General features: G+C 39.4%; 1 protein-coding gene across 1 annotated transcript in view; it reads left to right on the top strand.

The window, feature by feature from the left end:
- galnt16 (UDP-N-acetyl-alpha-D-galactosamine:polypeptide N-acetylgalactosaminyltransferase 16) overlaps positions 1-15,389 on the top strand; it is a 60,763-nt gene that overhangs the window by 32,814 nt on the left and 12,560 nt on the right. The window contains exons 6-10 of the mRNA XM_059352816.1: positions 3,750-3,871; positions 11,805-11,892; positions 12,285-12,369; positions 13,733-13,836; positions 14,874-15,000. Coding sequence (XP_059208799.1) covers positions 3,750-3,871; positions 11,805-11,892; positions 12,285-12,369; positions 13,733-13,836; positions 14,874-15,000 — 526 coding nt within the window. The remainder of the gene's footprint in view (positions 1-3,749; positions 3,872-11,804; positions 11,893-12,284; positions 12,370-13,732; positions 13,837-14,873; positions 15,001-15,389) is intronic.

Below are 15,389 nucleotides of genomic sequence, written 5' to 3'. Positions count from 1 at the left end.
TATGTCCTCTGCGGGCTTTACAGGCATACATTGGGAATACCGCAAGTTTACGCCAGTCAGACCAGCTTTTTGTGTGCCATGGTGGTCCGAAGAAGGGTCACGCACTGTCGAAGCAGCGCTTGTCTCACTGGATTGTGGACGTCATAATCCATGCATATGAGGCAGGTGGTCACCCCCTGCCACCCGGGGTGAGGTGCCACTCTGTCCGGGGCGTCTCCACATCATGGGCGGCTCTGAGAGGTGTGCCCCTGGAGACCATATGTGCTGCGGCCTCATGGGCGTCACCGAGCACCTTCACCAGATTTTACCGGGTGAATGTTGCCACTCCTCACCCGCTGGGTGTGGTCCTCCTACCAAGTTCCTCTACTTCCACTCAGTAAGGTGAGTAGGTGGGATTCCTCGTGACTCTTTTGGTATGTGTCATCCAGTGCTTATGCACCGCCTCTGGCGGTCAGGAAGGATGAAATAGAACGAAAGTTACGTATGTAACTACGGTTCTATGAATCCTGGATGACCGCCAGAGCGTCCAGTCACTCAGAACCCTCGTGTTTTCGCGAGAAGATTCTGCAGGAACAGATCCTCTGATGACACCGGAAGATATAACCTATCCGGGGGTCATCAGGGGGTCACACGTGACTTTGTTGGTATAACTACTCGACCTGTACATGCGCAAGACGAAGTCATTCAGTGCTTATGCACCGCCTCTGGCGGTCATCCAGGATTCATAGAACCGTAGTTACATACGTAACTTTCGAATTGTGTGTATATAATGAGTATAGAATGAATGTATATGTCTCTTTTTTTTTTTAAATAATCTTCATTCTGTTTTCTTTATCTATGTGTCTATATCTTGAGCTGCTGTGATGACTTAATTTCCCCACTGCGGGATAAATAAAGCCATAGCTTATCTTATCTTAAAAACCATTAATCAATAATGGAAGCAATTAGTTTCTCTATCGATTAACTCATTAATTAAATGTCAAAGTACTTAATAATCAACTAAGGATTATCGTTTTCCACGAAGTCATTTTGCCAGGTGACCAGAAGAGTGGATGAAGTGTCTGATTTAAGTAAATTTCCCAGTAATAGTCCAGTGATGGTGTGTCTTATTCATATTGTCAACAACTTCTGTTAAAAAAAACCCCAACAACAACAATATCCTGATCCTAATAACAAGCATTGTCTGTGAGTCAAAGCCTGATATAATTTATTCCTCTCTGCCATTTAGCTCAGTTGTTGTCCAAATAGCCGTCAGTGAAACATGTGGCTCAAAAGGCAAGGCAAGTTTATTTGTATAGCACAATTCAACACAAGGTAATTCAAAGTGCTTTACATAAACATTAAAAACAGCAAGACACAATTGAAAACAGTAAAAACAGGGAAATAGAAATAAAAACACAAATAAGATAAAATAAGATACAGCAGGATAAGAAAATAGATAAAATAATAAAAAGCACAAGTCAAACATTGCATAGTTAAAAAGTAAGGGCAGTAGGACCTACTGGTACTAAACTACATCAGGACCTACTAAACCTTATCAAGACCTACTGGTACTAAACCACATCAAGATCTCCTGGTACTAAACCACAAAAAAATGCACCATACTCTCTCAGTGTTCTGCAGTGCCCAGTTGTGTTAGGAAATGACTGATCCATTTCTAAAAATAAAACTCTCTATTCTTGACCTGTTTTTAAAGATTTAAGTCTTTAGTAGGAACCAATGGGCTTGGAGCTGAGAGCCACAGACAGGGATGTGAGAGAACATTGAGGGACAGATAGACATATTGCTGGTTTTGGTCCTTAATGGGATTTACTGACAGTAACAAAAATATTGAAGGTTGCATCCTTAAAGAAACAGTTAATAAAAAAGCACTTTGGCATTATTTTGTTCTAGTAGTATACTGTTCATTGTTCTGCACTGCTGGTTATTTATCAAGTCTCTTTGTGTTTGTGTAAACAGTGTTCTACCAAACTGCGGCGAGCAGCAGTGAGCCAAGCTTCTTCAGCGTCTGTTCGATGCTGTTTATTCTGCTGTGCTTTGTACTGTGTGAACTCATTGTTTAAGGCTGTTTGAGACAGATCCGCCTTGTTACAAAGTACATCTCAGAGGAATTTGATTTAAAAAAGATGTAGAAAATAATCACTCCTTCCTTACGACGCCTATTTCCATGTAGCGCAAATAAATCTGTTTTTTTCTTCATCTCTGCTGATGCTGCGAGCTAAATTAATCTGAGAAAAACAAGACTTCCTCATCAAGGTTTAATAGAGAAAAGCTGAATAGTTCAAATAAGTGTCTGAGAGTCAGCCTTCAAGGCTGCTGTTTGTGCCCTTTAAACAAACAAAGTCATCTTCACAAACAAAGTCGCTGTTATTTTAATGATCTTTGTATTTGGAACAAAACTCTTAAGATGATGAGATGCATCAGTTTAATTAACCGGAGCTGCTACAGAAAAAAAAGACAATTAACCTCCTCCACACTCGCTGGGTAAAATGCAAATGACTTCACTTTTGATAAAAACACCTTTGTTGCTATTCCTCCCTGCCTGTAGCGACTCCGTTCTTAACTTGGTGTCTTTCAAAATTGAATTAACTTTTGGCTTCAAATTAACGCTTTTTTCTCATCTTCTTACAAGCAATTTAAAGTGGTCGGTAGGGCAAATAGTGAGACACAGTCTGGTATCTTCTTCAGACTAATCCAATTAACCGGCTCCATTACAAAAGGCTTTTTGTTCTGTAAAGAAACCCTTTCAACCTCACAGTCTAATGTAAACATCCCAGACACACAGATGATAAAATCCTTAAAAAAAGGTCCTCAAATTGTAAAGAACTTAAAGGGAAAATTGACATTGATCAAAACCTCACTTTGCATTTCTGCAATGAGCACACAGGCAATGTGACCCAAGTAAATCATTTATAATACAGTTTAAATGAGTTTGACTAGATAAAAGTCTTTGTCCATTTAACAACATCACTTGTAAACTTGCTTTGAGACGGTTGTAAACAAAGACCAACAGCTGTCTTAAACTGTAGAACAGAAAGACACATTATTCTGTCCAGAGTTGACTCAGTAGACTAGAACACAATGCAGCCATTGTGTGTCTACCTATAAAAGTCATTCATATTCAATTCATATTTAAAGCAGACCTGTTGATATGTGGCTTGTGCAAGGTATTATCGGAAACAAAGCTAATGACCAAAACATTTTTTTAAAAGTTTAATCAAATAGATTTTATGCAAATTTTTAAAACCACCAATGCTATCTGCTTATTCCTGATTATTTTTATTATCTTATTTATTTTTTACATTTATCTCTACAGAAATAGAAAGGTAAATGTACCTCTACAACATTTTTGGGGGGTTTTCAATAAACTAAAAAATTTTTTTTAAGGATGCAGGAGACATCAAAATGTCCAGAATTGTAGAACCTAATACCAGTCAAATACTAAAAAATGAAACAGATCCTACATTAATTATATTAACTCAAAAACTCTTCTTTTTTTTTCAAACTTGACAAAGCTCCTACAGAGCCACAGAAGAGTAGAGGAGAAGTCAGTGTTACAAACAAACTGACTGACATGCACCTTCAATAATAACCCACAGTGTGCTTCAGTTTCATGACAACAGTCCCTTTGAAACATTAGACATAGAAATGTCTCAATTGCAGTGAAGCAGCAACCAGTTTTATGAAATTGTACATATCTGACAGGTTTCAGACTTCAGTGTCATTTCCTCCCTGTCCTCTCCCCTCAGGTCTGATCCGATCACGTGTCCGAGGAGCCAACACGGCCTCTGCGTCCGTCTTGACCTTCTTGGACAGCCACTGCGAGGTCAACACTGATTGGCTCCAGCCGATGATCCAGAGAGTCAAAGAGGTAGAGACCCACGGGCTCACAGCCTGCCGTCATTCACACTCTCCAATTAGACACTTAATACGTGCAGCACACACCGACATGTAGTCACACACACACATTCCAGTGTTTTTTTTGCGCCTGTGATGTAACGCTTGAGGGGATTTTGCTCCTTTTCATGGTAGATTTTATTGGTTGTGATGTAATACGTTGGCTTTGCGTATTGTTAAGCAAACACTCAATTTGTTCAGCTGAGATTGAAGTCATACTAGAACAGAAATCACACTCCACTCTGCCACTGCTGGAAACTGTATGGAGCCATGTTCCACTTGACTCTGTCATACTTAGTGTTTTTGTTGGTCCGTGTTGTGTTTTTGGGTTGTGTTGTGCATGGTGACAGTGTTTCTTCTCGCTCCAGGCTGCATGCCGGATTCATTTCTAATCAAAAGCAGTCTTTTTTTTAACACAGTGGGAAGATTCTCCCCCTTTCACCGCATCTTAGAAATTAAATTATTCAGCCCACCAGGGACACTACCATCACATTCATGCATCAGTGTTTCGCAATTCAAAAATGTGAGCGGGATGAAATGCAAAAAAACAGCCACTTTTCATTATCAGGGGGATTTTCTTTCACTGTCGTTTTTTGTTTTTTTTCGGCTGTATTTTCATGTGAACCTTGAAGGGCACTTTGGCTGTGAGCCCTCACTGTTTCTGCCTGCTTTTCTGTATCAATTCCACAAAGTCACACACGCAGAGCATACGCTGCATGTAAATACACCATTTAAGCGTCTGCAGAGATAAGCGTGTGCGCTCACTGATACAAGATTGTCTGGGATTTTGATTCAAAAAAAGAGAGATGTGTCTGTGGAAACCTCTATCACTCGCTAATGAGTAATAGTCTGTTTTCTGGCTGTCTCCTCCCTCCCCTGACAATTCTAACCTGCGACTGGGCTCTAACCAGCACAGCTGCTCCCTAGAATCCTCTGCCATCCCCCATCACAGGCAAACATTCCCACTGACTCTGCAGCAGGAGATGTTTTACTTCAGATCACTTCTTCCCTCATGTGCACTCCCACTAAAGTCTGACACTCAGACGGAGCTGCTTCCAGAGCGCCTCACATTTTCATGCACTCCCTTGGTTTAAAGGAAGCGCCGCGTCTGTGTTGACTGTCTCCATTCACTATTTATTCATAAGACTCTATCTCAAAAACAACTCTAGTCACAAACATTGAGCTCCTTTATCTGCAGTTTCTCCCCTTCCTCCTTCCTCCGGTCCTGTCAATGCACAGAAAATATGCTGCCATCACATTCAAGGAATATTTTGACATTTTGGGAACATTTATTCACTTTTACTGTTAAGATTGATGCCACTTTCAAGTCTGTGTGGTAAATATAGAGCTGGAACCAGCAGCTTAGCTTAGCGTAGCGTAGCTTAGCATACTTGTGGAAACAGCTAGCCTGGGTTTGTTTGAACGTCACGAAATCCACCTGTCAGCACGTTTAAAGCTCACATCATATCTCAGTTTTTCATTTCAGAATTGACTGTTTGAGGTTTTTACACTTTGGTTTTGTGAGCTAAAAAAGAGCTTTAAAATGTTAATTGGTGATCTTTAGAGGTGCTGGTAGATTTATTTTGTTAACTTTGGCAGAGCCAGGCCAGATGTTTCCCACAGTTTCCAGTCTGAAGTGATGCTAAAATAAAAGTTTGACATTTTGAGAAGATTTATTCACTTTCTTGCTTTCTTTCTGAGAAGATTCATGTCTGTATGGTAAATATGTAGCTGGAACCAGCAGCCACTAAGTGAAAAAACATGAATATTGGTGCTTTTTGCTTGTAACAAGTAAACAAAAATCTGCCAATGGAACAAGTGAAAATTCACTTCTTAGGAAGTCTTGAAATACAATGTTTATTAATTTCAATAAGATATTTTGACGAGAAACTGGACAAGCATACTTGGTAAGATTTTCTCATTTTTTTCCCAGTCTGAAGGTAACAAAATCCGCCTGTCAGCCCATTTAAAGCTCACATCATATCTCAGTTTTTTCATTTCAGAATTGGCTGTTTGCAGTTTTTACACTTTGGTTTTGTGAAGCTAAAAAAAGAGCTTTAAAATGTTAATTGGTGATCTTAAGAGGTGCTGGTAGATTTATTTTGGTAACCAGGCTGGATGTTTCCCACAGTTTCCAGTCTGGAGTGATGCTAAAATAATAGTATGACATTTTGTTTCAGTTTCTTGCTTTCTTTCTGAGAAGATTGATACCAGTCTCATGTCTGTACGGTAAATATGTAGCTGGAAACAGCAGCCACCAAGTGGAAAAACATGAACAAGCCAATTGAACAAGTGAAAGTTCACTTGTTAGGATGTCTTGGAATACAATGTTTATTAAGTGTAATAAGATATTTTGATGATAAATTGGACAAGCATACTTGTTACTTGCTAGATTTTCTTTCTTTTTTTTTTCGCAGTCTGAAGGTAACAAAATCTGCCGGTCAGCACCTTTAAAGCTCACTTATTAACACATTATATCTCAGTAGTTTCATCAGCACAAAATCAGAAGTACAAAAATGACAATTTGCAGATTTTCACAGACTTGTGTGTGTGTTGGGAGTGAAGTCACAAGTAATTTGTGTTAAAATCCAAGTCAAGTTGCAAGTCTTCAAGTCTAAAGTCAAATTTGTGACTTGAAAATGACTCGGACCAATTCATGTGATTCAAGTGCACACGTCTGTTAGTATCTGTTTTGTTGACTTTTTCAGGCTAGCTGTTTCCCCCAGGTGCCAATCTTTATGCTAAGCTAAGTTAATCAGCTTCATATTCAGCACACAAACATCAGCGTGGTCATCTTATCATCTAATCCTCAGCAAGAAAGCAGATTTATCTCCCACAACGTTAAACTACTCCTTTTAAAAGAAGAATAAATAAATTATTTGTACTTTGCTGAGGGACAAACGTCTGCTGTTTGTTTAGAAACCCAAACTCTACATGTAACAAAACTCATATACACAGAAGTATCTACTGTAGAAAACCCCTCAATGTTTTATTCAGAGCACACATCGTGAGTGTGTGCACATGGTGTTTGTGTTTCTGTACAGTCATCTTTGGCTCTGGGCCGCTGTGACTCATACGGCTTGCATTACAATCTTTTAGTCTGGCATTTATGAGAGCGGCAGGCTCAGCGATAATTCACCAGCGCCTCGGCCCGCCTGTACACGGCCCGGGATTCATTAGTCTTCCTGAGGACCACAGTCCTGGGTTCACAAAGGCCTCTGAGAGCAGAATCACCATCTATGTTCTTTATTGCAACATAATGACACTTTTCATTTGCTGATTTAGAGCCTCAAATGAAACCCCTTTAGTTTAATTAACATTTAAGTACCTATAATGAGTTCTCCACTCACAGGTGAAGGAGGATTTGGGGTTTAAGTCCATATCATATGAACTCCCTGCACATTGGGGTGACATTTAAGAACGCCTTTAAAGTCGTTATCTTCTTTTAGACAATGGAGATTAATGGTAAAGTGCTAAATTAATTTAACTACAGCCATTATACACTTAAGAAGCAGCTAAAAATGTACCATAAGAGGTTGTTTGATGCCCCTCTCCTCTCTTTTTCTTGCTACCACTCCCCCTCAGCAGATCAACCACAGAGTGTTTCTGCTGTTGTTTTATTTGAAACATTTTTGAGTACTGAAGTTCAATTCTCCAGAATTTCACAGGAAAATGGGAGATAAGAAGAAAGTCTGCAAACATAAACATACCTTTGTGCTGCAGAAATATTTTTCATTAATCATCGTGCAGTCATTCATGCCTCTCATATTTATCTTGGGACCCGACCCTGGGTTGGAAACCATTTGTGTGAAAGACCAGAAACAATTAACAATTTAGCTGAAAACGTTTCTCAGAAATGAAGCAGAAATAGCGTTACTGGTATATAAATCTGGTACCAAAATGTTTTTTAGACTGACATGAAATAAGATGAAAAAGAAAGAAAGAAAATTTAAGGCAGTGATGAAATATTCTAGGTAAGCTGGCTTTCTTTAAGTGGCAGTTCACCCCAAAATATATATTTTTTTTTCTTACCTGTAGAGCTATTTATTAATCTAGATTGTTTTGGTGTGAGTTGCTGAGTGTTGGAGATATCAGTGTAGAAATGTTTGCCTTCTATCAAATATAATGGAACCGGAGGGCACTTAGCTTGTTGGGCTCAAAGTGCCAAAAAATACATCTGTGTCAACTTCAGTGTCTGTAAATTGACACATTGGGTTCAAAATGACTCTCAGACTTTCAATGGGAAAGAGACATCTCTAAATCTGGGGATACATTTTTGAGCATAACAACCCCCACAAAATGACTCGTTTTCCTATCAGAATTTGATTATAAGCACAGAATTTGAACTTTTCTGGCCAAAAGCACCAAAAGCAGCTTCCATCAGAATAAGACGGGACTCGCCTCTCTATTCATCCATGATTTTACATTTTATAGCAACAGTGCGAAATATGTATTACAGAGCTACCTATCACTAGTTGAGACTGAGACCCCCTCAGAAACGACCCCATAGGTCGTTTGTACAGGCAGCAAAATGTGACGCATATTTACATTTTAGACTGTCCCCCAGCGGTGTTCAAAACTTTTCAGCTCTGATTGGTTGTTTTCATTCAGGTGTGGTGGATTCTTGTAAATGTACTTGGGAGCACGAGCAAGAGGCGGAGGAACATGACTTCTTTCACAGATTATCCATCACATGTATTGCTGTCAGGATATTGTAACAGTTTTGAACAAAAAAACTGTCACTTTAAACTCAAGATAATATCTTCAGAGATTATTGAATAATTCTGCCATGTTTCTGCTGTGAAGTAAATTCTAAGTAGCACAAAGTATGTACAATAGAGAACATGAATCAAGGCAGAAAAACAAAAGTCTGGCTCCTGACCTTTTTGCTTGAGCTGCACAGTGCATCCTCTGTTGCTCTCTTACTCAGAGACCTGATGTGACATTACTGGGCGATGAAGCAAAGGAATAGAGATCTCCAAACACCAAATGACATTTGGAAACTGTGACATTCAGCGTGCACAAAACACAATTCCAGTTTTTATCATGTAAATCATTTGACATACAGAGGAAGAATAAGCTTAAACTCCTTCACTAGCTACGTTAAAAGCAGCCAGATGTGAGGGACGGACCGACACTGTAATAAATTCAGAGAGAACAAAAGGAGATATTGAGAGATCATCGGTGACATCCATTTTGGAAGTACAGCCTCTTCATGCATTAGCAAATCACAGAGGCTCATTAAAAGACCCATAAATGTCTATTGCTCAAAGCTGTTGAGAGCATCACTTTCCAAATTGCTCTCTGGCAAAGTGGCATTTCACACCCGCTCCCCCCTCCCTGCCCCTCCCCGCCCCGCACTTTTTGGTGCAATGAACACAAAGTTCACGTCGGGTTCAACCTCTGAGCGGAGAGAGGGACGGCTCTAATTGGAAACAGTCAGTTGGATTGTCCTGATGTTAAGCTGTTGGACTACACGAACACATTCAGATGCCTCATGGGCAAACAGCAGTGTTGGCAGAGACACACACTCACAGACACATGCAGCACGCTATCAGCATCAACAGTTTCTCTGCTGCACTGTGTTTACTTTAAGCTTCATGTTGCTTCTCTTTTGTGTCCACTGAGAACTGTGGAAAAATGGAGCGGTTTGGTGTTTACGTCTGCACGATATAAGCAGTAAACAAGGGATTTTTACTTTTCAGTTTCTGTCCTAATTTTTCATAATATAACACCAATGGTGGAAGAAGTATTCAGACCTTTGACTTTAGTAAAAGTATTAATAATACACAGTGATATGATGCAGAGAAAGGCAGGTGATCTCTATGTTTATATAGAGGCCTGAGGGCAGCAATTTCTGCCTGTTTTGCATGAAAAGTTGCTCTAAAGATTGATTAATTAATTGTCAAAATGGTTAGCAATGATAATAGACTGAATATACATTAGGGCTGCACAATTAATCTAATTTTAATCGTGATCACAAATTTAGTTGTTTTTGTTTTCACTGGACATAAATTGTCTGAAAAATTGCAATCTAAAAACTACATAAAGCTAACAGACAAATGTAGTTGAGTAAAAGTGCAATATTTGACTTTGAGTACAGCTATAGGACAGTAGAAGGGAAATGTAACATAAAAGGGAAATATCTTAAAACCTTGAATGTGTACTTCAGCACAGTACTGGAGTTAATGTGCTTGTTGCATGCCACCGCTGTAAAACACAAAAGACAAGACAACTCAATAAAGGAAATGGGTTAAAGTTCACTTTGGGCTCACATGTATTTGAACAGCTCCAGTTCATTAGAAAGAGGGAAGCAGAGAACATCCCTCTTTCACAGAACAGGCAGTTCATCAATCGTTAAACCTGTTTTCAGTCACATATTGCAGTGAGAGACTAATTCATCGCCCCTAGAGCACGGTCTGACATTTAGTGTTCATTACAGCGATATATATATATATTTATTTTCTTGACACACACAAAGAAAACGTAATTACTTTGCTGAACTTTCACTCAAAAGAGGAAGATTCTTGTGTGATTGAAATGTTTTTCAATATAAAAGTTTCAGTCGTGTAAAAACTGTGGCCACTTATTTATTAATCTTTTTGACTATAGGTCAGAATTTCTGTTGTTATTTCCATCTAGCAGGACAGCTGAGTATGTTGCGTGATATTATGCATGGCTAGAGTGACAGTTGTTGAATTAACATCTCTTAAGTTTTTGGTTCCTAATTAGTCTGTTATCGGAAAGAGTTCAAAACTCCTGCAACACTACACCGGTTGGCCTGTTCAATAATAATAATATTCCATCCACGATTATATATGAATACAATATCAAAATACAGTGTTAAAGGTTCATTTTTGTGTCTTTTGGGAATAAACCTTTGAGATAAAACTCCAAAAATGTTTCCCTGACATTACCAGCTCTTTGGCTGGGCTTTATCACTTAAATGTCTAATTAAAACAAGATGAAACTTGATGCTTTCTATCACTGAAACTGAAACGTCAGGATTAGTGCCTTGATTCCTCGTGATAGAAGAGCTTTGACCTCTTCAGACTGTTTCCTGTCTCCGTGCACCTTGGCAGTCAATTCATCTGTTATTAAAAAGAGCTGCAAGTTCCCTTCCTAATTATTCAGAAACATAAAGATTCAATTCATAGTCTGGTTAATATAGAGATAATTATTATGTCATGGATAAATGTTAATAATCTCTCCACCACTTTACCTCTAATAATACTATTTTTCGACCAGAGCCAGTATGAAGCCGCTGCTTGTGTGGTTCGCTGTTGGTTCAACTTGTGAACCAGCTCTGAACCAGTTTCCCACGTCCTTACATCACAGTTAACTTCTGTATATCTCCGCCCTCTCTGCAAGTCACCCCAACCTATGTTCTACCCCGATCTTCTCATCATCACCTACTCAAGCCCTCTCCAACTGCCTGGAGGAGATTAGGGCATGGATGAGTCACAACTTCCTTCAGTTGAACAGCTCCAAAACCGAAGCCATACAAATTGGCACTCCTCATCAAGTCCAGTCATCACCCGTAATAACCACCATCTCCTTCTCCGATCAAGTCATCCCCCTCTCGACCTCAGTTACCAACCTCAGTGTGAAGCTGGACCCACAACTTACCTTCATAAACCACATCAAACATCTGTACAAAACCTGCTTTTTCCATATAAAGAACATTTTTAAACTCCGCCCCTTCCTCACTTTCTCTGATACCGAAAAACTGGTCCACGCCCTAATCTCCTCTAGGCTTGATTACTGTAACAGCCTGCTCATCGGTATACATATATGCATATAAATATTGACTTAAACCATTTGTGACTCCAGAGAAGTTAAAAAATAGTCCAAATGTAAAATGTTTTATCATGTCCCTAATGATCATGTGTCCTCCTCCAATGCAGGATCATACGCGAGTGGTCAGCCCCATCATTGATGTCATCAGTCTGGATAACTTCGCCTATTTGGCCGCCTCCGCTGACTTGAGAGGAGGTCAGGACACAAAACACACAAACCATGCACAGTAACAGCTGATAACACAGAGCTGCAACCCAGGAAAAACCCTGTTTCACAAGACTCATGACCCCTGCCTGACCAATTATAAACTCATGATAGAAATTCCTAAATGGATTAAAGTCAGAGGGGAAGATATTCTGCAAGGACTTGTTGCTATAAAATGAGTTCAAGAAAATCAGCAAGATATAATCTGGTCCATCGTCTTTGATGAGTTGCACGTCCCTTACAAGTGAAAACAGTACAAAGACAAGATAAATGTGATGCATTCTGTTTTCATTTACATTTTAAACAACTTCCCAACTTTTTTTGGAATCAGGGTTGTAGATATGTCTGACTTTTTGTCTCTCTTTTCGTCTCCTTCTCTCCAGGATTCGACTGGAGTCTCCACTTCAAATGGGAGCAGATTCCCATCGAGCAGAAAATGGCGAGGAGCGACCCGACACAGGCAATCAGGTCTGTATGAAATATTATAGATATGCATCAACCCTCCGAACCCCAACCAGTTTCAAGGAGTCTTTTTTTTTAACTTCACTTAACTCACTGTGGCCTCGTTTTTCACAAAATATATAAGTCCTGCATCTCTATGGAAACGGCACAGTCGTGGCTAGAAGTAGGGAGAAACTGAATCATTTCTTTTGTGCAGTATAAAACAGTTATAAGGCCATAAATCATTAAAAAAAGGTACATTACTTTTTACAGAATTGGAAAAAGTGGAATCTATATATATGAAGATTTTTCAAGTGCACACATATGTTAACAATATTAAAAAAGGGGCCTCCACATGCTATATATGTTGAATTATTTACATTTACTCTCTGCTGTGTAAACAGTCTGCAGTTCAGTTGAAGGTTCACTGAATTTTTGTCACTGGTCTCAGATGAGCCATTCATATCTTAACAGTTGCACAGGGGAGTGCAGCATTTTTTGTTTGTTACAGGATCTGGTTAGTGCAAATGGTTTCTTTTTGCCAGGATTTAAAAGAGACATGTAGATTAAAGTGAGTGTCAGGAAATACAGCTATTTTAAGCTTAAATTTGGTTATTTTTCCTAAGATTATTTGTTTGAGGATTGTTTGACATTTGAAAATTCAATGATAATTTCTGTTTTTAACAGTTTCTGGTTCTGATAAATATGTCATTTTGGCAAAAAGAAATTCTTAGGACTTGTTTTTCTTCCTTGATATTCTTCACTGCTGTGATTGTACACCACTAAAGGATCAAACAAGGCTCACACTAAAGTTAATTACAAAATAACTTCTCATTTAACGGCTCAAAACCTTTCTATTCAGCCATGTAGGAACATTTGGGACATCTCTTGTTTACAGTTTAAATAGATTTGCCCGTGGCAGGAAAAATCTGATCCTATTACTCCATTCTTGTTCCTTCTCTCTGTGCTCTGTGTTTGTGTGTTTTACTGCCCTGAAATAGAGTAAAATAGAGGTAAAATGATTAAACACAAATTAGTTTAGTAATGCACAACATGTAAGTACAAAACTGAAATATTAAGTAAAAAAACAAAACAAATTTACCTCCGCAGAACCACCTCAAGGCCTTTATTCTATCAGCTGATATTGTGCTTTGTTGCCAAACAAACAGCAGCAAAGCAGTCAACACGCACCGCCTCAAGGACATGTTGTCTGTTATATAAATGGAACAACTGTGTCTGCACAAACCCAGTACACAAAATAGATTTGAGAGAATTCAGGGACCTTTGATGGCACAGTCTCATATTAAACTGCATCAGTAGAGACTCTGGATAAGAGAGTGAGTGACGGTAAGTGAAGATGTAAACGTCTCGTCTCCTCTTGACTCTGCAGGACTCCCGTCATTGCTGGCGGGATTTTCGTCATGGACAAGAGCTGGTTCAACCACCTGGGCCAGTATGACACCCACATGGACATCTGGGGAGGGGAGAACTTTGGTGAGCTCACTAATGATTTTTTAACTTGAATCAGAAGAATTACTTTCCATTAATCATCCTCCACAGGTCACAACGTCTGTAAATAAATACACAAAACCAAGCTTTACTCTGCAAGGCTAGGAAGTTTCAGACAGTTTCAGAGTGAATTACATTCAATCAAGAATTGTTTGGTCAAATAAGATAAATTTCTCGGTCTATTCATCTTACTGCTGTCTTTTTATTTCTCCACAATGAGAGTCAAACCCACAGACTGACCAACAAAGTATTCAGTCAACTTGAACTGAACTGATATCAAACATGTTTGGACGACAACAACTGCAGCATTTTATCAAACTTTCCTGAACTTTAAGCTTCACTGCTCTGTTTTTTTGGGGTTTTTTTTGAATGAATGAATGAAAAGTTTTAAAAAAGCCTAACTTTGCCGCTTTATCCTGATGCACATGGAACACTAAATATCGATACTTGGCAGTCATGAATCGATATAATATTGTCACGCAAAATATCACAATAATATGGTGTATCAAATTATTCCCCCACCTCTATTCTATGCTGATATAAAAGCCTGTGTTCACTTGGATGAATATCACTATGTAAAATAAAGCTTATTCCACTTGCTGACTGCTATGTTTACGTATTTGTTAAAAAACTGATGTTTCCAGTCACACAACTTAATGAAAAATTAAATTTAAAGTAATGAGACTGGACACTTTGATGCCTTCATTGTATTTAGCCGTGTTGGCTCTGGACCACTGCAGATGCTTCTGGATGCTGCAGAGGCCCAGCAGCCAGCGCTCCAAAATGCCAATCGTGTCCTTGGAATTTGCAAAGCAGCAGAGCATTCAATTATCCGCTACAACAGCTTTCATACTGCTGATTTACTGCTTACAGCCATCTGCTGCATCAGAAGTGAAGCAGGTAAACACGGCCAGTCGCTACAGGGATGATCAGACAGACAGACAGACAGACAGACAGACAGACAGACAGACAGACAGACGCCTGCCTACATGCCTGACCTCTCCCCCTGTCCTTTCTCTCAGAGCTTTCTTTCCGGGTGTGGATGTGCGGAGGAAGCCTGGAGATTCTTCCCTGCAGCCGCGTGGGTCACGTCTTCAGGAAACGGCACCCGTATGACTTCCCAGAAGGCAACGCTCTCACCTATATCAAGTGAGTGGGTTGATACCTGTGAGACTTCCTGTCTGCTGCACGGCGTTATCACACCGCAGAACAATTGAGCAACTGCCAAGACACCTAATCTTTTACTCAGCTTTAAAATCACATCACATGATTCAGCACAGTTCAGTGTGAAGTCAAAAGCTTCAGCAAGAGAGTTTCACACGTTTTGACTCAGTCAGCAGTGAGAGATTAGGAAGCAACTGAATTCAGAAAAAGTTTTCAGAACGTCTTTCAGCCAGACATCATGTGACATAAAGTTGTTAAACTATTTAATCTTAAAATAACTGTTTTCAGTGTCCAGGATACTGACTGAGATCCAGCTTTCCCTGGATGAACTAAACCACAGATTTCCAACTCTTTGACCTTTTTGAAACATGATT

The sequence above is a fragment of the Centropristis striata genome, chromosome 16 (assembly GCF_030273125.1).
Source record: "Centropristis striata isolate RG_2023a ecotype Rhode Island chromosome 16, C.striata_1.0, whole genome shotgun sequence".
NCBI classification, from domain to species: Eukaryota; Metazoa; Chordata; class Actinopteri; order Perciformes; family Serranidae; genus Centropristis; species Centropristis striata.
This window is presented reverse-complemented; position numbering and strand designations above follow the sequence as displayed.